The sequence below is a fragment of the Triturus cristatus genome, chromosome 9, assembly GCF_964204655.1.
Source record: "Triturus cristatus chromosome 9, aTriCri1.1, whole genome shotgun sequence".
Lineage (NCBI taxonomy): Eukaryota > Metazoa > Chordata > Amphibia > Caudata > Salamandridae > Triturus > Triturus cristatus.
Window position 1 is genome coordinate 945,643,784 of NC_140592.1, and position 26,115 is coordinate 945,669,898.

The 26,115-nt window shown below is 42.5% G+C and overlaps 1 protein-coding gene across 6 annotated transcripts in view; it reads left to right on the top strand.

Annotated features, from left to right (window-relative positions):
* Positions 1–19,080, top strand: part of DGLUCY (D-glutamate cyclase) — a 257,725-nt gene extending 238,645 nt beyond the window's left edge. For all 6 annotated transcript variants that reach the window (XM_085626535.1, XM_085626533.1, XM_085626534.1 and 3 more), the window contains 3 exons: positions 8,403–8,522; positions 12,769–12,920; positions 18,143–19,080. In XM_085626535.1, the coding sequence (XP_085482661.1) occupies positions 8,403–8,522; positions 12,769–12,920; positions 18,143–18,304 (434 nt within the window). In that variant the 3' untranslated portion in view covers positions 18,305–19,080. The remainder of the gene's footprint in view (positions 1–8,402; positions 8,523–12,768; positions 12,921–18,142) is intronic.
* Positions 19,081–26,115: the final 7,035 nt, after the last annotated feature.

Consider the following 26,115-nt stretch of genomic DNA (forward strand, 5'->3'; position numbering starts at 1 on the left):
AAAAATCTTGACCAGAGAATATACTATTTTATGTTATGTTACATATATTTATTACACGCGCAGATACTCTTGAGTGTCCCGGCGCGATGCCTGGAGGGGTATGGGGAGAGACTATCAGGCAAAGAAGTGTGTCTTTAATTTCTTTTTAAAAACTGCTGGGTCCTGAATGGAGCGCAGGACGAGAGGAAGGGCAGTCCAAGCCACGGCAGCCTTCACAGCAAAAGAGCTGGCACCTAGCCTTTGATACTTAAAGCGGGGGACCTGTGCAAAGCGAAGGGACATGGATCGAAGGGCTCTCGAAGGAACATAAAAAGAAAACCATCTCTGCAGATAAAGAGGACCGCACCCGTGGAGATCACAATGGGCCAGAACCAATGATTTATATTTAACTCTGTTCACCACGGGAAGCCAATGGAGAGACCGCAGCTGATGGCGAACACTGTTCCTAGCCAAAATGCCTAATAGCAGTCTGGCTGCCATATTCTGTACCCCCTGTAGCCTTTTCAACAGGTAGCCCGGAGCACCGACATAAAGGGCATTGGCATAATCCAGCCACAACAGAATTAGAGCACATGTGACCGTTTCCCTTGCCGCCTGAGGTAAAAGAGGAAAACAAATTCTAAGCGTTTTAAGAAGGCCAAAGCAGCACCCGGCCAGCTTCTTAATGTGCGTCAAAAAGGAGAGACTCTCATCGAACCAAACCCCCACATTTTTGACGGGCTTCCCTGTGGAAGAGGGCAGTGGAAGGTTGGGCGGCCACAGCTGCTCTCAGAAATTGGGAGGGAATTTGCCAAACAACAGAACCTTCGAACCTCCTGAGGCGGAAAGCCAGGAGTTAGACGCTAATTTGATTTTACAAAATTTTGTGTCACTGAATAACTTGCTGATTTTATAAGCTCTTACTCACCTAGGATTCACGGGACTCGGTCCTAAAAGCACACCGCACAGCTGCCCTGCGCTGTCAGCGGGCTCACGAAAACTACCTCGGCGCCATTGCCGGCGTGCTGACAGGCCACGCCCCCTTGGAGGCCACTCCCCCTTCCGAGCAGGTACATAACGCTGATCCATAGCGCTCACCTGCCAGAACCTTCGAACCTCCTGAGGCGGAAAGCCGGGAGTTAGACGCTAATTTGATTTTACAAAATTTTGTGTCACTGAATAACTTGCTGATTTTATAAGCTCTTACTCACCTAGGCTTCACGGGACTCGGTCCTAAAAGCACACCGCACAGCTGCCCTGCGCTGTCAGCGGACTCACGAAAACTACCTCGGCGCCATTGCCGGCGTGCTGACCGGCCACGCCCCCTTGGAGGCCACGCCCCCTTCCGAGCAGGTAAATAACGCTGATCCATAGCGCTCACCTGCCAGAACCTTCGAACCTCCTGAGGCGGAAAGCCGGGAGTTAGACGCTAATTTGATTTTACAAAATTTTGTGTCACTGAATAACTTGCTGATTTTATAAGCTCTTACTCACCTAGGCTTCACGGGACTCGGTCCTAAAAGCACACCGCACAGCTGCCCTGCGCTGTCAGCGGACTCACGAAAACTACCTCGGCGCCATTGCCGGCGTGCTGACAGGCCACGCCCCCTTGGAGGCCACGCCCCCTTCCGAGCAGGTACATAACGCTGATCCATAGCGCTCACCTGCCAGAACCTTCGAACCTCCTGAGGCGGAAAGCCGGGAGTTAGACGCTAATTTGATTTGACAAAATTTTGTGTCACTGAATAACTTGCTGATTTTAAAAGCTCTTACTCACCTAGGCTTCACGGGACTCGGTCCTAAAAGCACACCGCACAGCTGCCCTGCGCTGTCAGCGGACTCACGAAAACTACCTCGGCGCCATTGCCGGCGTGCTGACAAGCCACGCCCCCTTGGAGGCCACGCCCTCCTTCCTCCCTTCCCATAAGGGATGTGTCAGTACCGTACGCGCAGCGGACGGGCGCAGCGGGCGCGCCGTTTGCGCGCCGAAGGCGCGCCAAAGGCAAGCCCGTCTTCGCCCGTCCTCGCCAAGTCATCGCCTCTCGCCAGTCCCCCTGGCCTTTCTCCGTCACCACCCCTCCACTACGATAAAGAGCAACTACTTGCCTGGAACCCTGGACGGTCCTGTGCTAACATTACAGGTAGGCCTGGTCTCACTTGCCTACAATGTCAAACCTGCGATTTTACTACCGCTAACCCCCATTCTATTCGACAGCTACTAGAACCTGATAACACCACCTCCATCACGATCCTTCACCTCAACGTGAGGTCGCTAGCCAAACACCACCTTGAGGTCAATACCCTCATTCCGGAAGAAAACCCTGACATCCTCTTCCTCTGTGAAACATGGTTACGGGATGGCACCTCTACCATTCCCAACCTTACGTTACCAGACGACTACCTTATGTCGACCATTAATAGAGATGGAAGAGGAGGCGGTATCGCTATAATCTACAAGAAAATGTTTTCTTGCTCATTCGCCAAGGAAGAAATGCCAGACTGTGAAAGCGCCCACTTTAAAATCACCATAAATCCCAATTTCACTGTGTCGGGTCTCTCCATCTATCGCGCGCCTGGCCCCGCTTTAAAATTTATTGAGGCTCTCCTTGAGACAACAACCTCTTTAATCACAAAAAATTCAAACTTTACGATTCTAGGAGATCTCAATCTTCACTTTGACCTGCTAAACGACGCTACGATCAAAAACCTCTTCGCGGATCTCTCCGCACTGCAACTTTATTCTGTTATTTCCACTCCAACGCACCTAGCTGGCCACATCCTAGACCCAGTTTTCTCAAACTTGGAAAAACTTACTTCAGAGTCACCCTTACCGATGGTATGGACTGATCACTTCCTCATTAAATTGGCCATTCGGGTCAATAAAAGCAGGCACAATACCGCCTCGACCCGTCGTCTAAAAAGACCATGGCACAAATTGTCTCGCAATGACCTCCACACCACCCTAGGGGAATTCCACCATGACACCAATTCGGACATCAACGCCAGCTATAGTGCGTTTCATGAGTAGATCACGGGAGGGCTAGATATCCTCATTCCAGCAAAATGGTCAAAAGGACGTAATTCTCCATCCAACCCCTGGTACAACGATACCCTCAAAACCTTACGCAAAGATTGCAAAAGGGCGGAACGCCTTTGGCGAAGGGAATATAACATGGAAGAAAAATCAAACTACCTACTTCTACAAAAGACGTACCACAAAGCCATTCGTGCTGCGCGGACTGCTTTCTATGCTGACAAAATCAAATCTAGTCCCACCCCTGCTAAAGAAGTCTTTAAACTTGTGCAAGAACTTCAGAGCAGCAAATCCCCCCTCCCTAATATCTCCTCCGCGCAACAATGCGAAGATCTTGCTAGGTTCTTTGTCGACAAGGTACAGAAAATCTATACTTCTTTTCCTCAGCACTCCCCTAGCCCTACCAGCAGCCCTTCTCCTCCCCCCAACTACTCTACCCTGACTTACATCCCGGAAATCTCCGGTGATAACCTCATCAAACTATGCAAAAAAGTCAAATCTGGTTCCCCGGCTGACCCCATGCACCCGGCTCAATTCTTAGAGTCACTCAACTTCTTCCTACCGGCACTTACCTCTAATCTGAACCTCTCCTTCACTTCAGCGTGTGTTCCATCTGCCTGGAAGCAAGCGTGGGTTTCACCCATCATCAAGAAACCCACCCTACACCCATCAAAACCGGAGAATTTTCGACCGATCTCCCTGCTCCCATGGCTGTCTAAACTCGCTGAAGCGCATGTGAACAGTACTCTATCCCAGCACATGGTCAAAAACATAATTCTGGACCCATCTCAAAACGGGTTCAGACCAGGCCATAGTACTGAGTCTGCTCTCCTGGCCACCACAGAGCACCTCCGAACGATTTTAGACGCCGGTCAAAGTGCTGCGCTGATTCTTCTGGACCTCAGCGCGGCCTTTGACACGATATCCCATGACATCCTTCTCAATCGTTTGGAGACTTTTGGAGTATCTGGCCATGCTTTGGATTGGTTCCGATCATTTCTCGAAAACAGATCCTTTCGAGTCTCTGCCCCTCCCTTCTTATCCAAACCCCATCCCATTGCACAGGGAGTTCTGCAGGGCTCTGCGTTGAGCCCATCCCTTTTTAATCTCTATGTCCAGCCTCTGGCGGCAGTGGCCAAAGAGTGGGGCCTGACATTAGTGTCGTATGCCGACGACACACAGCTGGCCATCGCTCTTTCAGAAGGTCCTTCTAACTCTTCCTCTAGCTTCAAAAACGGCCTCTCCGCGGTTGCCCAATGGATGACAATGAACTGTCTACAACTCAACGCTGGTAAAACAGAGGTGCTACTCCTTGGCAAAAACACCAGCCTCTGGAATGAGCACTGGTGGCCGTCCTCCCTAGGCACCATCCCCTCTCCCAAATCCCTAGTGAAAAATCTAGGCGTTTGGATGGATGCCTCAAACAACTTTCAGGCCCACACCACAAAAGTTGCTGGCACCTGTATTGGCCTGCTGAGGAGCCTCAGCCACATACTAGGCTTTTTCGACGCCAAAACTCGCCAACTTATTATTCAAGCCACCATCCTCTCGCGTCTTGACTACGCCAATGTACTCCTTCTTGGTGCCAACAAAAGTGAGGTAGCACGACTCCAACGTGTGCAAAACTCTGCGGCTAGAACTCTGGTCGGCCTCCCCCGCAGGTGCTCAGCCAGAGCTACCATCAAAAAACTACACTGGCTACCCGTTGATTCCAGAATTAAATTCAAGACCCTCATCATGACCTTCAAAATCCTCAAACTCGATACCCCCCCTCTGCTACGACCACTTCTCACTCCCTATGCGCCGTCACGGAACCTAAGATCTTCTAACCAAAACCTTCTATGCGTCCCGCGCATAAAACTCTGCCGCATGGGCGGCCGCTCCTTCAGGTTTCTTGGAGCCAAACTTTGGAATGAGCTTCCGCAACACATCCGCACCATAGAAAGCCTACCAGCGTTCCGGAAAGCAGTAAAAACTTATCTATTCCCTCTCCCGTAATGTCCCTTTTTATCCCTTTTCCGCTCAGGCCAGGATCTTGGTTCTTAGCGCCGGGACGCCTCATTGCTGGGGCAGCTGTTTGCGCTCCACCAAAACTATAGTATAGAATAGAACAAGATCTCAGACTTCTGTTCATTACACTTGAGTTGTGCATCCGCCAGCCATTTAAAGATAGAGGCTAAGCAGTGTTGGACCAATGAAACAGAGCCGGCATCTTTGTCCCAGGTGAAGAGCAGAACATGGATCCGATGGCGAACCAGACTTGAGCAATGGGAAAGTTGGTACAAATGGGGTCAAGTATGTGGCCGGCCTGATGAGTGGGAAGGCTGACATGCTGATCAAGTTGCGCCAGATGAAGTAAGTCCAACAGGTCATGCACCTCCTTGGTGTCTGCTGGATCCAAATGGATATTAAAATCACCCAAAACCATATAGTGGGAAAATCTTACCGCCCTGGAGATCATAGCGTACCCAGAGGCCCAAAGAAAAAAAAAACACCGGGCCACGGGGCCTATAGATCAAGGAGCCACCCAGGGTAAAGTGTGCTGAAAAGCAGACGCTAAAATCAAGCGCCTCGCAGCCTCCCCAAGCAGTAGTGTCCCCTAAGCGAAGATCCCACTTGTTCTTATAATTAATAGTCACACCGCCCTCTCTCCCCTGCGGGCGGTTGGCTCTAGAGATCTTATAGCCCACTGGAATGGCAAAAGAGACAATTGGATCTGAAGAAGAGTCAAGCCAGGTCTCAGTCAAGAACAACAGATCAAGTGAGTTGTCCTCCAGGAGTTCAAACACGTCGGCATGATGTTTCCTAAGCGAGCGAGCATTAATCATGGCTGCCAGAATAGGAGGGTCCTTGACCGATTGGCCAAGAGGGAGACCATTGATAACCAGAGAAGCGAGCCCCCGTCCCAGTTTAAAACTGCACGCAGTACAAGCATCTTTTGGTCCCTCACCCACATCCCAACTGCAAGCATGGCAGCCCGTGGCTGGTGCTGGCTGCCTCCGGGACGCAGATGGGCTTGCCTTAGGCACGCCATTGGTGCACCAGCAGCGCACCAGCAGCGCGCCCGCTGCGCGCGTCCGTGCAGCGTGCATTTAAATATTCCCATGTGCCAAAGAACTAGAGCGCCAACTACCAAAATGGCGTCTCTCAGCGGCACCACGGGCAGCCAGGAAGTGGTCTTGACCCAACAACCCCAGCAAGCAACTTTAATGCAGGCGGTAGGGAACACAATGAAATATTAACAAAACATCCGTTTACAATTTTTAAAATGCGAGTATGAGGGCTGGAAGTCGTGCAAATGAGCAAATTAGCAGCAATGAAAGGGAGAGCGAACCGACGAGTGGAGAACCCCTAGGGCGCTGCGCGTCCGTGCAGCGTGCGCCTCAATATCCCAGTGTACCAAAGAACTGGAGGGCCAACTACCAAAATGGCATCTCTCAGCGGCACCACGGGCAGCCAGGAAGTGGTCTTGACCCAACAACCCCAGCAAGCAACTTTAATGCAGGCGGTAGGGAACACAATTAAATATTAACATAACATCTGTTTAAAGTGCGGGTATGAGGGCTGTAAGTTGTGAAAATGAGCAAATTAGCAGCAATGAAAGGGAGAGCGAACCGACGAGTGGAGAACCCCTAAGGCCTATGTGATCTTCCATTCAGCTAGTGAGGGTGACTGAAGTCTGTTCCCCAACGATATATTCCTTTATGGTGTTTTGTATTTGCAACACACAGACACGAGCACTAAAACAACATGTATGTTCGAATTTCTTACTAATCGACAGCCTGGCCAGTGTTCAGTTTATCATTTGTGCACCCCAAACCCATTGAAAACCTGTACAGGCCTGCTGGTCTCGCACTTAGAAGACACGGGGGAATCAAAATATAGATTTGCCTTACTACTTCGAAATATTACTGTCCAGGGAAGGTTGAAGAAAATGTTTCCATTTTGTTGACCTTTGGTGAGCTGTGGGGCAGTAAACACACATGCATATGTGAGTGGCACAGATCCTGCGTCCTGGGCTTCAGCCACACCACTTATTACAAAATGTTCACCTCCGAGATTATTGAATTCGGTCGGTAGTGGAGAACAGGATAAGACACTGCCAGGAATAAGATCTCTTTAATTAGACGGAACTGTAACACACAGTACCTTTAATCTAAGACGTGCTGGAGATCTGTGAGTTACCCACAGTGACACCCTGGCCCCCTCCTGCCCCTCAACCTCAATTCATAAGCAAGTTCAACCCCCTGTGACCATGGCAGCTAACTTAAAAGGGTGACCCCGGCAGCTTTGTGGAAGTGTATGGGCATGGACAACATAATAAAATAGGACTTGCCTTATTTTCAGCCAGTTGTGTTTATTGTGGATGCCCATGGGCAGCATTTTTGCAAAGCTTGTAAAGGCACATTTTGCAGCCTCCCATCCAAGCAGCCTGGGATTCCCTGCTGGTGGTGCCCGAAGTGGCCGCCTAGTGTTGCTTTGCTCTATAACCAGCCCTTGCCTGTACTCCACCTAAGCTATTGATGAATTTTCAAAACATCACCAATTATCATTTGTTGTTTGTTTATTTGATGGTTTCTTCACTGACTGGACATGCAGCTTCTGCCAAACAGTCCTGTCGAGTACTCTGCAGAGCCCGCTACACTGGCTGCCAATAGAACAGAGAATCCACTTTAAAACTCTTTGCATCAGCCACAAGATTTTTTCGGGCCTCTGAGTGATATCTGTCTCTCTTACCCACCTGTCTGTGCTTTGCACTCAGAGGATCTCCATCTGTCCCGAGTGCCTGGGGCATGCAAGCCAGAGCGGGGGGTCGCTCGTTCAAGGCATTGGCGCCTGCCCTTTGGAACTCCATACCTTTTCCTACCCGTAGCATCTCTGGCCACTGGGTTTTTAGAAGGGCTGTGAAGACTTGGCTATTCTTTGATCACTAAGCTGCCTCTCCCATCCCACTCTACCACACAGTTAGTGCTGGGACGCCCCGTTGCTGGGGCAGCCATGCGCTTTAGAAATATTTTAACATAACCTACTCTGCGCCCTCAGCCTCTCAAGCCTACACCCAGATAAGTCCACCCAGAATATAGTCCTTTCCACACAGAGGCCATCTTCACACCCGCACTCATTCTATTTAGAAACGATCTTAGAGCGTCATTATTACCCAAGTCCAACAACAGTATGGATAGGACGAGACAATTCATTTCATATTCTGGGCACTGAAAACCAGATTAATCTTAAAGGAACAGGTTGTGGGCAAAAGTAAAGGAACTTGTTTGCTATTGTCTGATGTCGAGAGACTCTTCTAAAGTTGAAATGCAATGGTGTAAAAATGTGTACATTCTATTGTCCATACTCTCATAACCTCAAATTTTCATCCTTTCCCTTCATTAAGGCATTGGCGACGGAGGGAACGAGCTTGGCATGGGCAAAGTGAAGGATGCCGTGAAGAAGCACATCGCTGGGGGAGATGTTATTGCTTGTGATGTGGCTGCTGATTTTGCGATCACTACTGGTGAGTCTGAAATATGTGTAAAGAGCAGACTCGTGCAATAATCCAGGTGAATGATGCTACAAAGACCATTCTTTTTCAGCCTCCATCAGTTATAGATTCACATGCTGTGCATAATCTTGCCATGTATTTCTTGGGTCCGAAGTTAAACTTTGTAAAATGTGGTCATGGATAGTTGGCATGTCTTGGAAGTCCCCAATGACATTCACTGGTGTTCTACAATGCCTCAGGCATTTGTGTCATCTTTATTGTTTTTCCTTCATTGGGTCACACCTTAGGAGAGAGGAGATGTGACTTTCTCACTGAACACATCTATCACAGATTTCAGTGATCAGCTTTCGAGTTTCACTACACAGATAGGTCTTATTGAGATTATGTTTTTGGATGATTTTCAAGGCGTTCACCACTTTTTCATCATAGGGTTATTGAAAAGGTTCCCACAGATTAGCAAACTCCCTATTTGTAAGTGTTTCCAGTGGACCACAACGAAAACAAGTGTAATTTTGATAGAACATGCTGGGCCAAAATCCGACAGTTATGTTGACCCATCTATGTCATGCAGTTTTATTATGGTTCTGTCTCTCTTGTGTATCGAAAAGGACATGTCAGAAATTGATGAAGAATATTTTGAAGACACTTGTGATATATCTTCATTACCTCGCAGCAGACATCTCTCAAAACCATTTAACCTGTGCCAAGGTTACCATCCCTAAAGCTAGCAACATCACAAGGATTTCCAAGGGTGTGCTATTTAGCATATACATTAACAGAGGCTCCCTGTCACCATAGACTCCTTTGGTGCACATTTAGATGTTGCAGAAACATCATCCAGTCAAAGTAACACCACTTTAGTGCTACAAAGGCTACCTTCTTAGGGGCTTATGGCATATGCTCAGAAGTTCAGGGGTTATTGCAAAATAACCCTTTTAATGAAGCTTCATCTTTGAAAAAGAAGGTTGATATCTCCTGGGTACGATGAAGTAAGAGACCAAGACAGCCGGACCAATTCAGGCTCTACCAGTGTACCTGGAGCAGTTACAAAGCCAACATCCACCCAGGCGAACGTATGGACACAGGCCGATATGTCTGGTTCGATGCACTACCATCTAACCACTGCAGAGAGTGGCTGCGGCCACAACCTTCATAATTTGAAGGTCGAAGAGAGGTGGAGACAGAGAGTTAGAGATGATGCATGAAGTGAACTACCACCCAAACCAAATTTTGGCCTGAGAACTTCTCTCCTCAACCACTGCACATGGGTTAGTGGATGGCAATGATTTTTTCCACATGAAGTGCAAAAGATTTTGTCAGACAAATGGGTGATGGAAACAGTAACCAATGGTTACTGCATTTCGTTTGAAAAGAAACCACTACATTTAACAAGAGAATCCGAGAACGTGTGCCACTACATTGGAAGGGATACAAGCTTCTCTGTCAAAATAGAGTTTCCAGTGGCAGAGCAGTCCACAGACTATGTACTTCACTAACGTCCTTAGTCCAAAAAAGAATGCAACACCCAGACAGGACCTTTTCTGGATATCTGACCAATCAACTGAGGACTTGAATCTCAAAATTTCAAGATGACAACTCTACACAGTGCTTTTCACTGACGCAGGAAGGCAGCATCATGAAAATGATAGTTCTAAAACACAATGCATTCAGATTCTGTTAGAAACAGACCTGCAAAAGATTGATAGCAGTTGCAAAACATAACCAGTTTGGTGTTTTGGATTGGAAGTAAAGTTCGCATCAAAGGGTTTTGTCAATAGAAATCGTGTCTTATGGCAGCACATCTCAGGAGGGAAACCTTTGATGTTTATTGTTATCGAAATACCACCTAGGCAATACAGTTGTTTGTATCAGTTCGATTTCACAATGAGCATCAATAAATCATGGCTAACTTGCAATCCGTAAATGACATTTCTCGGATCAAATCTAGAAACTCTACTCACAATTTCTTATCCAACACATTAAAAATAATAACATTCCAGAGAAAGATTCTCCACCACCAGGTATCATCAGTCTGTGACTCATGATGCAATGATCAGAATCATCATTGTCAGGGTAGAGGGACACAAATGCAACAATGGATCATGCAAAAGTTTAACTCCACATGAAAGTGTTGGAGTTGATGACCCGTGTGGGTCTTGCAATCAACTCTTTTCAGACAGAACTTCAGAACAAGGTTGACCAAAGTCTGGAAGGAGAGCACAACCACAATGTATAGTGTACTAGACCAGGGTTGGGTGGGGGGTCAACTCTTCTGTTAACATTGAATAAGAGAAGCCCAAAGTTTATGTATTGTTCAAGACAACTAGGTCCTTAAAATGTGTTAGTATATTTATGTTGGTAAATCAGTGTAAGGCTAGATACATTGTTAATAGATTGTGGTTGTAAATTCCTCAGCAGTACTGAATAAACTGGCTTTCCATGTACTGCTGTTTGAAATTCTAAATTGCAAAATTCTTTCCACATGAGTATGTCATTAGATTTGGTACTGCATCACCTTGAAGACGCCATGTTAACACCATGAATATTGGAAACTCATTTGGGGGCTTTGGAATACAAGTGTATGAGTGGTGTAGCCTGTGTGACTTGTATTTGCTTTTATTGTAACCTTCTAGTAACTTGGATCTGTTGCTAGCGCGCGAATGAGATTGGGTAAAATGCAGTGCCTAATTTGTGCCAGTGGTGCTCAGCAGCTGCACTTATTTTTTTTTTAACATAGGCACATATTTGTGAAATCTCACCCCATGGTGGCACTATATATCTATTTGTAAGCGCATATGTGCTGACTGTTTAAAAATTCATATACAATTAAAAATGATATTAATACCAACATGCTCAGGACATTCTTATAGCTTGGACTTACCCAGTATAGTCCAAATTGTAACATTTGTGGGAGTAATGGTTAGTAGGTGGGATTGATTACTGGTATTTGGTAGCGCTAGGAGGCTTGTAGGTGGTGCAAGCCGTAGTGGCTTTCTGATAAATATCATGGGCCCTTTAACTTATTTTTTTAAATCTTTTTCTTTTTTTACACAATAGTCAACTGAATAAGAAATAGTGAACTATTTAAATGAAAATGAAGGGGGCAGCTCACGCAGACCTAGTTCTTGCTTAAATTATCATAGAAAAGACATGTCTCTCCTGGACAGAATTACCAATCCTTGCTTTAACTTTCTCTTACGGTGTAGTATTTGAGTAAAGGTTTAGTGGTTAACAATGTTGACACATAACGTTTCTGGTCCTGATGTTTAGTCCAAACTTAAATAAGGCTCCCGGTTTTTAGTTTTTACAGATTTTTACAGATAAATACAGACAGAAAACAATGTCTTTTCTGTCTGTGTTCTATTTTTGATAGTTGAAAAATACAGAAAATTGTACTTCTTGGGAGTGACTCTCCATGCTGTCCTTCATAAATTCCAGGCCAACAGGTGAGCAGATATAAAGCATGGGGAGTTGAAAAAACAGGATCAGAATTCCTTAAAACAGGCATTGGTTAACATATATTTGTATATAATGCTGTATTTACATGTGAGTGGAATGTTTTATTATATTTGGCTACTTAATTTGCTAAAACTCGACAGGCATCAAAGTATGAGTGCATTTTTATCAGTTAAATAAATGTGGAAATATTCTATTTTGAGACTCTGTTTATTCTCAAAACACAGAATAAACATGGATAAATACTAATAAGATGACCGAAAAATAAATATGGATAAATACAGATCAAAATTAAAAAAGAAAAAATACCATTAAACCGGGAGCCCTAACTATAAACCATTCCAAATAATATACCACTCTCAATTAGTCTCGAAAAAGCATTATTTTTTTTATGTGTACATGTTTGTCTGTGAAACCGAGAAATATCCCTGGGTTTTCATTTTATTACTTTGTATTTTTAACAGATATTTTAGCTTTTTTCAGTTGAAATGCATCCCTTGTACTTTTTCCACACCTTGATGCAAATGTATTATTTTTCCTTTAACCAGATAATGTTTGTGGGCTATTTCTCAAATGTTTACCAGACTAAAGGTGCATACTATTTTGCAGCTTCTTCCTTTTTTGTATTATTTTAGTGAGTATGAACAATATACACAGAAGTCAAGAGAATCCAGCAGTCCTTAATCCTCCAGAGGTTGCTCCACAATAGTACTATTAAGTTCTGCATAATAGTAAGACCTGTTATGTTTATGGCTACAAAGGCAGCAAATTATTACTATCATATGTAATTTTTACTTTATAGGTGTCTCTAACTGGGGCGGATATGCTGTAGCCTGTGGGTTATATCTCTTAAACACCTGTGAGATGCATGAGCGCTACCTCAGAAAAGCTGTCGGATTCCCAAGTTCGTCACAGGAAGCGGTCTGGAGAAAAGCCCTCCCCTCTATCAGCAAGGTAATGGATGCCCGGACATACATTTTTTGTCTTCTGGAAACGTTTTTTGCTATTATACAAATGTGTTATTTTTTATTTTTTCATTTTGGCGATGCATTTTATAGGGGGAACAATTTCATAAAATAACTTTATGCTGTACAATAGGAACCCCATGTGGTTGAAACACAAAAGCATTTATGCGTTTCGGGAATCAGTACTAAAGGAGTACGCTGTTACAAAATCTTAAATGCCTCTGTGAATCCTCCCTGAAACAATCAACTCCCTAGTAGTAACATTTCAATTGGGACATAGTGCTCTCTATTTGTAAAAATTGTATTCAAGTATTCCCATTTTACATATTTTGAGGCCAGTTCACAAAAGCATGTAAAAGTATACAATAAACATTTGTTATTCAGCGGCAAGATACCCTTCCGGGTGAACTTTGCTTTACAAATATACGTTCATTTTATGTTATATAAAAGAATACTACAGTACAACTCTTTTATGTACTCTTCCATGCCTGTATACGGCCCCCATAATTGGAATGAACTGATAAATATGAAATATAGCATCAATAGAGGAAGCATTTCCATGTGTACACTGTAAACGTATGGACTTGTTCACTGCAGTAATCGCATAATGTAGACAAAATATATTTTAAAGGTTTTAGATGTGTCCTTAAATGACCAGGAATGTTAATGCAGTAGTTACAAGTGACACTGTCAAGCCTTCTGAAAGATTGTTTTGAACAATTTTTCTTTCTTCAGAGTCGATTGAATTAGTAATTACTTCCACAGGGAACCCTAGATGGATGAATTTTTGTTCCTGGTTTGCCAATTTGAATTGCACTCTGTTTCAGGTGGAAAACAATGGAGCTTTTCGGGATTAGGGTGATCTGTTACAGCATTTTGCTTTTTTAATTATTTTTTTGCCTTTATTTGATTTTTTTTTCGTATATTTTTCTGATCAAAGGAAATTGAGCAGAGCCTGCTAATTGCTTTGCTAACTGAGCAGGCTCTGCAAAGCTTCTTAACAGGCACATCTTAGACAATCATGTGGAAGCCAGCTGTGCAGCTCTGGCCATGCTCCACAAATCTCCAGTGACAGCATCACTAATGAGTATTGGGTAGTATATTATACATTAACATTTATAGCTCTGTCTGAAATGCTACTTTTATGCTTGGAATCTTATAGGGTAGTCAAGTAGGTTAGCACCAACATGTTGACCGTTGCAAAGCACACTGCCAAGTTAAGAGCACCCTTTTGCACGGGTTTGTGCCTTCGATATAGCCCCCACATATGTGACAATAGGGAGAATAATTGGGAAACTTGGGTTCCAAAAATGAACTCCAATTTTAAACCAGAATAATTCTAAGTGTATACTAAAGTTGTAAACTTTCATACGTGCTGCAGAGAAATATCCTCTCTCCTGGGATGCAAACATTGTAAATCCTTTATACTTCTCACCTAACAAATAGTACAGGTGGGTTGTACTACCTCTGCACACTGCTCTATTGGCTACTATGAGCGTGATCCTTTTATTGCCAAACTTCAATGAATCGTGCTCAGAAAAAAAGTACTCATGCTTGTAGCTGTTATTGATGTATCTTGTCCCTTTAATTTTATATATCTGAATTCCATTCACTTGATATGAACAAAACCTAGCTGTTCCTTTAGTCCAATGTCTTCAATGATTCAGAAAGGTGTCAACATTTCATCCCATAGGTGCCCCTATGCATTTCAGCTAGTAATGTCCTTCATCAGGGGTATATTTTCCTCATGAATTCATCTGTAAATAATAATCTGTCAGTCCACATGGATCGAGGAAGGCAAGCAAGAATCTCATTCTTTTTTGTGAGATATTCCCTCCGCCTGACCACTGCAGTGTACAATCACATTAAAAAGGGTTTGATTAAATGGGATAATGTGAGTTCGAACATAGCGAACAATGTAAACAGCCATTCAACGTGTGCTGTGTTGTCTGCTAACCAAATGTACCTATCCATATGCAGGAATCACCTGATTACAAGCATATGGACCTTTTGATTATGGTAGAGGCATATTTGAAAATACCACATGTGTCTTTGATGCTTTAGAAAGAATAATCTCTCATGACAAAGTCTGTGATGGTTGCACCATCAATCGCCCATGAACAAGGCAAATACCATTTGCGCATTACTGACATCAGGCACTGTAAGCATGATCTAAGTATACCTGCTTGGGTGCGGGAGAAAAATCACGCAACAAGAATGGCATGCACGAAAAACATGTGGTTAATATATTTATATCGCCCATAACCAACTTGTTCCCAAAGTGCCTTAATTCTAACTCTTTAAATTAAAGGAACTTGTGAATATTTATAAGGTTTAGAACAAAAAACTGCAAAACAGAGAAGCAGCCAGGATTCTGTAATCTCAAATTTGCACAGAAGTAGTTTTTGCTCAGGGAAGTGCTTCAAACTAACGTGTCTACATCATTTGTGTCTAGTGCATGTCTCTGGTGCGTAGGTTAGGAAGTTGTGCTCAGCATCCCAGACACAGAGCAGCAATTGTCGCTTTCAAAACTATGAACTCTGTCCTATCAGCGGTCTCTAGGCGTATCATATAGAGACAAACACTGGTGTCAATGTTACAGTTACAAAATTAAGTAAACACAAGGAGATGAGGGACGGAGCGCTGAAACTTTTCCAACACTCACCTCCAGTCACAGATCAGGGTTGAATCCATCATCGTTCTTTAGCTCACTTCGCCACCCCAGTTCAGACACAGCTATATGCAAATCAGTCTGACCCTGTGCCTTATGGGTACAGTCCAGCCGGAACTGCCAAGCCATGTCCTCCCTGGACCGGAAACAGCAAAGAGTTTCAGCGCTCCGTCCATCGTCTCCTTGTGTTTGCACAGTTACAAAATTGTCACCATCTTTAGTGGAGGCTTCAAAAAATGTTTGTGGACAAGTTCTACAAATATATATTCCTGGAGGACAAAAGCAAATTAACTACTAATACGAAGAAATTAAGTACTGCTGTGAGCGAACAAAATTATTCAGTTGAATCAACCAACCTATGTCATTGGAAATTGCTGGTCATTTTATGAACGTATAAAGTATAGCAGATGTCTGTTTTGTCTCTTTTGAAACATTCTCAATAAAGAATAGAAAGACCATCTAATCAATAAATTCAGAATTAATTCTGTCTAAATAATCAGTTTGATGTACTGAATCATAAAAAGCAAGATATCGCTATTTTTTCATTAAGACCCTTAGATTATAATGTTTCCAATTTTCTTATCCGAAAGATTTGCTTTTGCTTTTGTAGTAATTTATTTCTGCCGTCCTTGTCTTCTGCAACAAATATGATTTCAAGCTATTTTGTTCAATAAGTCTTAATTTGCTTTTTTCTGTGCGTTTTCCCAATATATAAAAGCCCACTTTGGCAATTCACAGTATTACATGAAGTATTTTTTCTACAAGTTGCTATTGGAGTGATTCTCTTAAACTGGGTGATTTATGAGCCAGGAAGATTTTTTAACGTGGGAGGGTGGCAGCTCTGAAAATTTAATGGAGTATTCTTTCTTTTTTAAACTGTTTTTATTAATATAGTTGTATGCATCATATAGATTGCCAAGAATCAGCAATGCATAGATACAAGTCAGACATCCATACAACAATAGTAGCAGAACATTACATAACATTAACCTTCTGTCCATTACAATGAGCTGATGTTTCTTCGGCATATCTTTATCGAAAGCCAACTTTAATGATTCAACCCTGGTTAGGATACGAAGGGCACAGGGCCCCCCCTAACTAAAGAAATGAGGGAAAGGGAGGGTAAAGGGGCGAGGTGTTTCATCCCTCTTCGATTCCTGGACCGTGCCTCATAACGGAGTTTTCGTTATCTTCCCCCCTCTACAGTGAGCCCATAAAATTGTATCCAAGGACTCCAGATCTTATGAAACTTTCAGGGGCATCCTCTCGTCTGATAGGTCACTTTTTTCCGCTACCATGTAGAGATCCATATGTGCCCTCCACTCAGTAAGCGTGGACGGGTCTGGGACTCCCCATTGGCGAGCAATATTTCTCTTGGCCACTACGAGTCCTAAGTTGTATAGAAGAAGTTGGTAGCGCGGCAGGTCTATTTCAGTAGAAATGCCCAATAGGGCATATGGTGCAGCGGCCAGGGCAGCTGACTTTGGAGCACAGGGTTCACGGTTCGATCCCCGGCTCCGGCAGCAGCTCAGCTCAGCACCATGTGACTCTGGGCAATAGCTCACTTAATTTCCACTACGGCCCCTAGCGCCTTGAGACCCGTAAGCGTGAGTAGTTTGCGCTTTACAAATTCGGATTTACATTTACATATTGCGGTTCCAGCTCTAGGTGCGTCCCTAGGACTTTATTTGGTTCCCCTGGTACCCGACTCCAGTATCGTTGGATTTTCCTACACTCCCAAAGCGTGTGCATATACGTGCCTAGTTCTGTTTTGGTAATAGATAATTCTTGTCTGTGGATTTCAAGAACATCTTAGTTTGTATTTCTTTCAAATCTATTTCAGTTTGAACGTCCTGATAACTGTTTTTTGAGGGATTGATGTCATGGCTAAATTTGATGTTGACATTGTTATGACTTAAATCCTCTATAATCTTTTCAAGGGCTTCTCGTGTTCCCTGCTAAATGAGTTAAATATAATCTATAGATCGGAGATATATAATTAGACCTGTATTCCAGTTAGCATCCATATGGATGTAATTCTCCTCGGATTTGGTCATCTGACTTTAGTAATTTCCACTGTACTGCTGCCAACCCCTCAGAGTTGGGGTATGGAAGTGTCCAAAAAGTTGTCATCTATTCTATATAACAATAAATTATCTTGGTTCAAACCCAATATATATTGTTTATATATATTAAAAATATGTGAATGGGTGTATGTGTGTATGTATATATATATATATATCGACTGGGCGGAAAAGCGGCAGAAGGTCTTTCCGTCCTCCGCGGTCCAACTGCCATCATAATGTGGTGGGGGAGAAATGGGAGGCGGGCGAGGTATGATGTACGGCGGATCGCCACCGCCATGCAGGCGATGGCGATCCGCCCTACATCATAATCGACCCCTTAGTATTCAGTTCCTCTGAGATTCATGAAATAAACCCTATTAAATTGGTTGATGTTAATATTGTTTAATTAATTTCAGTTTTGGTTTGTTCACTATCTTTGGTCAATAATTGCTTTCAAAATTACTTTCTGCACAGGAAGATAAGATGCTGAGCATACTTGTAAGACATGGCGTCCGAAGTGGAAAAACTGGAACTCTTGGAATGGAAGTCGACGGGTTGCCATTTTATGATGCTCACTCAAGTGTTATTCAGAAACTTCTCGATGTCACATTGGAAGGTCTTTCTGGAAGCTCATGAAGTGTGTATATGTGATATGCACTATTTAGTTTCCAATCACACACTGAAAATATTCACAAGCTCCTACCCACCTTGCGTGGTACACTAAGATGAACCTTTTTGTCGCATATGATAAAAACAGAAGCCGAGTCCCAGTTTTATATCCTTGATATGTATATTTTTAACCAAAGAAAAGGAATACTATTTTGGGATACTATCTATTGAGTTGGCATTATCACAAAGGGAGTATATGAGACTTCCCTTTTGGTACGAATGGCCGAGAGCTTGCGTTGGAAAACTTGAATACAGCCAAATCATGGTTTTCTAACTTGGGTCTGTGTGGGCTAAATAATGACACATTTTCTACATTATGGCTAACTAATGAGTTCCAGTTAGAGCATATGTGTGAAAATGTATCATATACAGATATCCTGAACACATGGCTTGACTAGAACTACGCCAGACACCTCTGATCTTAGACACTGTGAAAACATCAACAGCAGTAAGGCTGATGTACCTGACTAAGGGATGATGAATGTAGAATAAAGCAAATGCCATAGCACTTCTAAAGGTTGAGTTCATATTATTTTATTGGTTAATTTAAAGATTTAGTAGAAATATCACAACACTAAAATGAAAATAAGTGTAAATCTATGTATGCATGATGAGTAATGGCACCAGTCCCCTGGCAGAGTTAACAAAATGGAAATATAGAAATGCCCTTAAATTCGCCGACTATCAAACATGTTATTGCTGTGTTGATGTCATACTGAAATAAAATAGTTCTAAAAGTCAAAGTTGTGTTTATTTTATTTGTGGTTCTTTATTTAATTGATAGGAGGTGAGAGGATGTAACACGTTGTAACGGAAGTAAAACATGAAACTATTCATGCTAGTCATATTCCAGTACAATTCTATATAATTGTGCGTAACTCAAGTTATGCCCCTTCGTTGGTTTTCTTCCTCTTGATTTTATGTTGCTAACGCTTATTTCTTCTGTGTTCCTGTTGTACAGTGCTTTTTAGGGTTGCCATATATTTCATCACATCATAATATATCATAGTCCACAATGTGGATTGTGTTTATCTCCTCACCGCATTACAGGCCACACACATTCACTTTTAGAGACACACCACAGCGCAGCTATTGCTACCTTTTTTAATGTGTAAACTTTTGTAGCCTGGTGTGACATTGCTGATTAGTAAATCTGCTGAGGAAAAGAGTGGTATTGGTTCGTTGGCTGTTGGATTGTCAGCCCGCTGGAGTACTTGGTTGCCCTTTTTCCTTTAAAGTCCAGAATTCTTCTGTATGTGACAGATGATGTTGGTATGGCTTCTTTGTGGTCTAGAACTTATTATGGCAAATGTGAACCATGGTTTGAGTGAGCTGTATAGTTGTGCAAGAGTTTTTTAAACAGACTATACCTTTCCCCATTCTTCCTTGGTAACTTGCAGACCTAAGTGGTCATCCCAGAGTAACTCCGATACTCTTCCTGAAGCCGGTTTTAAAACCTTAAATATATGCCACCGGTAAGCTGAACAGTGACCTAATTCAGTAGATGCTTCCTGACGATCTGTGATTCATGGTGCCGTCATCAAAATTGTCAGTTTGTTGCACCTACTCAATGTATTGGAGAAACTCTCTATTGTGTAATTGACTTGTTTGCAGCCCCCTTTGCCATTATGCTGGCCCTTCATGAGTGCGTATTCCCGAAGTCTGCTACTGGGTCCAGTGTGTTGGTTGTTTATTTTTTTAAGACCAGCACTAAGTAACCTGGGGTATTAGGTGCTATGTTAATATAGCAAGGTTAATTAGTAGTAGCACTTGCAGTATTGTGTTGTTCCCTCTTAAGGTTGCTACCTATGCATACTTAGTTTTATCAACACTTTTTAAAAAAAAATCTTGAAAGGCCCTACCATGTGTCCTGTAGTAAGATGTTTCATTGAATGTGGATGGCTGGACAAATTGAAGTTGCCATTTTTAGGATCAGTAGTAGCTTACTCTAGATCCCACTATTTTGATGGGTTATTCAGTTTCTTCATGTTGTATCATGGTGCTGAGTTGTATGCTACAAAGATTACTACTATATTTTATTGGGCTAAGTCAAAGACTCTGCAGGTAAGTTTTGACATGGTCATCTCTGTAATAAGTTCTACCAAGGTCTTGAGTGGTCTTTTCTGCTGTTTTAGGCATATCTTTCGACTTGCGATTTCAAAGCTACTACCGTTGATGGACATTTTTTCAGATTTTGTATTTCTCATTGCATATCCAAGCTCTTCTGCTAATGTCCAGCAGGTTTAGGAGCTCAGGAAAGGAGGACTGCAGGTTTGAAGAAACAGAACCATGTTTGCCTCTTCACTTGCATGTGTATGTTCTTGTGCCCTTAATGTGATCAGTTTGAAGAACAATGTCTTTGGAGAAATTTACAGATTTACAAATATATTTGCTTCCGATGCACTGTATTGCACCATTTGTTATCTGTGCAAAGGATTTCTTGAAACCAAGCCACTCTAGAACATTTCTCATGAATTTCCATGTGACTTTTTCAGGTACCTTTTTGGCACCTGGGATCACAGCTGTGGCTGGCCCTTGCATATCTTTTGCAAGTTATATATGACATAGGAACCTAATGTTATCACCCTGCAGTCTTCTCTTTACGAAGTCTACTCAACTCCGATGAATTGGAGCCAGTGGCATTCTTGTAAGTAGCTTGACTAGTATCTTTGCATAAATATGGCAATCGTCAGCAACTAGCTCAGAATCTTTCTGTGGTTCTGGAAAAACGACAACTCTGGCCTTGTTTAAATATATCTTCTGTTATAGTCTGAGAAGTGACTATTTTAATGTTATAGATTGGGTAATACACAACGTTCATAGGTGGCCGTGCATTGTTATAAGTATTGCAACGTGCCACGACAGTTAATTATAGGACTTACTATGCTGTCAAGCTATGGATGTATTCTGTTTTTGTAGTTTTCGGGGAATATAGATTTCTGTAACGTGGGAGGAAGACAGATACGTTGATAGTGCAATGTGGATATGTTGTGATCCATATCACTTATTGTTTTGAATTTTGCTATTTTTGTTTTCATAATAAGAATCTGTTTGCTTTATTAGTGTCCTGGGATATCCCCGCTTCATTCTTAAACACACATATTCAAATTGGGCCAGTTTACAAATCAGTAGAGGGGACTGGCTGAGTTAATGTGCACCCTTGCTTCTATGTAATTTTAGAATATAATTCATTTAAGTTAATCCAGTTGTTTTAATTTGCCCATTTATCAGCCTACTTTTCAAAGAGCTCTTAACTACTATGTATAAAATGTAGTTGAGGGTCTAATTTCCTATAATTCATATTTTGTAAAGCAAAAATATTTTTCAATTGTGTGCAGTTGTTGGGTATTGTGAATTTCAACACTACTTTGTATACAGTGGTGCTACCTGACTTAAATTCACTGAGACATAAATGATTGCATGATCAGAAACAAGAATTTGGTCAATGCAATAATTGCTTACCATGGAGTATGGCATTTCACACCAACTATATGGTTTGTGTGGGTGCAAGAAGAATTTGAAATTCCAAGTGGTGACTAAGAATTTATTTTGAATCCTAGATTTCTTTGCTTCGTGTGCTTTGGATGTTGAGAATGTGTGAGCTGCAAATCTCTCATTCTCAGGGTCTATAGTGATACTGAAGTCTCCTTGACATATGTGTGGTACATTTGTATACACAGAAGGTAAAAATCTCTCACAGTCTGTCAAAAATTGGGCGCCATCATGGGGTTTTGTTATTTAGGTTCAGGAACATTTGTGAGTCACCTTTGACTAGAGTACACATCCAGGTTCCATGCCCATCTACTGATTCGGCCATAGTCATGCTGTGTGGAGAGTTGGATGGTTTTCAGCATCCACAAGGAAAACCTGGTGCCCATTTTGGCCATGCACTGATCCTGTTTGATGTGATTGGAACTTGATAGGTGTGTCGTCCTCTAGGTGAAGCTCGCCCGTGTCTCTAATTCCACTTGCTGGTCTGGGGTTTAACTGCCTTCTAGTTGACATATTTTCTTCCAGTGACCTTATTTGGAGAAAGGAAGTTAGAAACTGTACAGTTTTATGTTCTCTCATTGCCAACACTATGGGGAATTGAACAGAAAATACCTCAACTCACGCTACTTAACGGGATATAAACTTGTCTATATAGAATAGTTCAGTAGATATTGTGCATTATTCAAACAGTTGGAAACCAATATCAGTATTTGGTGATTATGCAGGGTGCTTCTCGTCAGCTATGTTTTTATAAAGATTGTAAGATATACTTAATCACTATAAATGGCAAAAATTCACCCCAGTAGAGAAATAAGTCTTACTTTATAAAGCCTTATGGGTGGAGGTAAAACAGATTTTCATTATAGTACACCAATTGAAAGAAGTGACTAGGTGGGGAAGGGTTGGGAAGAATACACTGAAGTTAGGAGATGCATGAAGAACTACTTTGACACAATAATGAGTATAATAGTGGAAAGACTCACCTTTGATTGAATATACTAGCTAGTTGGGGAAGATGGAGCAGCGTATGTGGCTTGTTTGCTCATGTTGGCCGCTAATTGTGCATTTACAGGCACTGACTAAATATGGGGCCGATTGATAATGTGTACTGCTTGTGGCAATGCACAAAAGAGACTGTCATTCCAGAAACATCCTGGTGTGAAATTCAGCTCATAATGCAACAGAAGTAAAGAATTTTCAGGAGGATAACAAAAACTGAAGGTGAAAGTATAAGCAAGGGTGCAAGGCAAAATGTGATGGCTCAAACATAGCAGCAGATTACTCATAAGGGTCGAAAAGCCTTATGACACACTTAGAACGTTGTTTGGCTCTTAACATGGACTTCTGCAATTGTGGGGTAAAAAAGGAAATTTCTCAATAGATGTTTCAACAAAATGCATACAATAGTGAAAATGTACATGCAAGTGATTTAATGGTTGAAATGGTAGATTTCATTTTAATTAAGTAGATGAGTGTGTGGGGAGTGAAGTTCACCAAAGTGTGTTGATTAACTACATGGTATAACTGTTGAATTTGTCTTTGATATGTTATGATGTGAAGCCAGAAAACCTGGGATTAACCCGGCTTTCCTGCTTGACCAAGTTGCATGGTCCTAGGCAGATATTTTATTTCACTGTGTCTCCTTTTCCTCCATTATCACGTGCGAGACAACCTTCAAATACCCTAGCACAGGATAAGCACTGTGCAAAAACTTCCCTTGTATGTGATTTTAATATACTATAATATTACCCCATGTATTAAAAGAATCTAGCCCACATTCACAGGCTGGGTGCACATAACAACTAACTTGCCTTTTAGTTCACTGGTGGCACCGTTGTCAGGGGAAGGTGGCAAGAGCATTTCTAAGTTCATGTTTGAAATCCTTTAATAAATACCTATCAATACAGATATATAATCTGATGTACTAAGGTGAAGAGCTTCTGCATGTTAATGAAGGACACTTTTTATGTGCCTGACTGGCATGTTGGGAGCCAGTGATGCATGTTTTGATTGGACAGAAGTTGTGTGCTTCCCAAAAAGAAGTGCTTGCCCTCCACACAGCTGGGATCACTTTGTTTATGTATCCAACTGCCTAAGCTTGAACTTTCAGGGTCACAGACATGACATTGGCATGCTATTAAAGTGTCTTAGATACCTAGATAATTTATGCTGGTTTCCTCTGGCAGCAGCACAGATGAGGAGTGTAATCATTAACCTACATGGATTTTTAGGTCTGGCTTGACAGTGCAACTGTCACCTGACTGTTTAACCTACACAAATATTACTCTACAGTTCTTTGCTTCGACACAAATGCATATCGATTCCCATGCTATTTACTTGTAATGCTTCACATTACCATACAACATTCTTTTAAAGCGCGACATTAGCATTGCCGATGCTTTTTTGAAGTTTGAAGCAGCTTTTACCATATATTTGCAAGATGTTTGGTGCATGATACACATGTCAAATATGTTCATGGCTAGGCTTGTACGCAGGCCCGTAGAGCCAAGCCACACTCTTGGCTCAACTCTCCATGTCAGTTTGTTGGCTCGCCCTTCTCAACATATTCTCTGAAGCTCCTCTATGTTCCAGAAGATGAAATACAAGTCTGAGAGAGAGAGTGAGCACCTGGTTAAGAAGAAGGGTGGAAAGGGGTGAGGGAGGGATAGGAAAAGTTTCATGGGACAGGAAGAAGAGAGGCAACGAAGAAGGTGGAGGTGGAATGACGTAAAGAGGCAGAAAACAGACATTAATGAAAGTAAAGAAGAGCAGCGTCGAAGTGTTGCAGAGGAAGGGAGGAAGAAAAGACAAATTCAGAAAATAGAAACTGTGTAAGATGGATACAAGAGCCTGACAGAACTATGGAAATGGAGACACGAAGGGAACAGCGGATTAGAGTCGCATAAGGAAGACTGGGACCAAGGGAATAGAAGGGCAGGGAATGAGGCGGAAAAGGCAGGGCTCGATTGGCATTGAAAGAAGGAAGAAAAACAAGCAAGAGAGACATGGCAGGGTGTAAAGAAATGCATAGTAACAGAGGGTTATACAGACTTGAAATAGTAATGAGAAAGTGAAGGAAGGAAGTGGGTAGGATGACAAAAATACAGGGTGTGAGAGACTAGGAAGAAAATTGGGGCGATGAAGTCTAAAGTCAATATGTGTGGATGATACACAGCTGATCCACATTTCATTGTTTGCTTCATGACCACCTTGTCATGCCACATATCAGGTGCTGTGTGTTAAATGGTTAACACACAGCACCTCAAAAGGGTTCATGCAAACTGGTGGAAGGCTTACAACAGATGTAAATGGCACTCACACTGTTTTTAGCACCAGAACCCATTAGTAGCTAAGCACAAATTTCACATACTCACTTCTTTGCTGAGGTGCTTGCCACTAGCACAAGAACTGCTGTTTTCACATGTCACTTCTTTCTAGTTCTCCCCTACCAGACCGCTTTCAGCAGTCTGTAGGTGAGATCTTGTGGATCATACCAAAAACGTATTGGTGTGAGAGCCCATCCAATGCTTACCATTGGTTGGCTTTATCGTCACTCTTGTTTTCTTGCTTCTTATTCTATGGCTTGCCTTCCTGTTTTTGTGTTTTTCCACCCCTGGAGCATAGTTTCTTTACGATACTTTTGATTAGCTGACTTGTACCTTTCCACTGCGCACATTTAGGGCACTATTTATTTTCCATTCAGCAATCAATGAGCGAGCATATCTTTTCAAGCTCTCTGCCTCGTATGCTGCTTTGGCCCCCCAACCTCCTCAAATTCCCACTCCCTCGTGCTTTAATGCTACCCACTCCTCCCAGTTTGTAAAAGCACTGCAATAGGGATATTTTTGATGGGGTATGGTTTTTATTTTACCTCCAGTATTACACATGTTACATGAAACCCCAAGCTCTAGCACACAAAGACTTTAAGGTATTGGTGGATGTTGTGTTTTGCGAATTAGAAATGATGGAAAACTTTTGGCTCCAGATGGACTCCGTAGAACTGTGTTGTAAGTGTTCCAGTGGAATGCACTGAAGGCTGGTTTAGAATGTTGTGTTTGCAGTTACACGCAGAATAGAGACGTGTATTACTAAGCTCCGCTGTGGCGCACTCCTTTGTGGGAACCCAGGCTGGTGAGGACGCTACAGTGAAAGGGCCCAGATCATTGGTGAAAAGGTAAGAACAAATAAATGTTGACTAATCAATCTATGCAAGTTAAAAAATACTTCATATAAGATAAGAGTGATGACACGATATGAGTTATCGTATGTTGTAGTTCAAAGTTCTT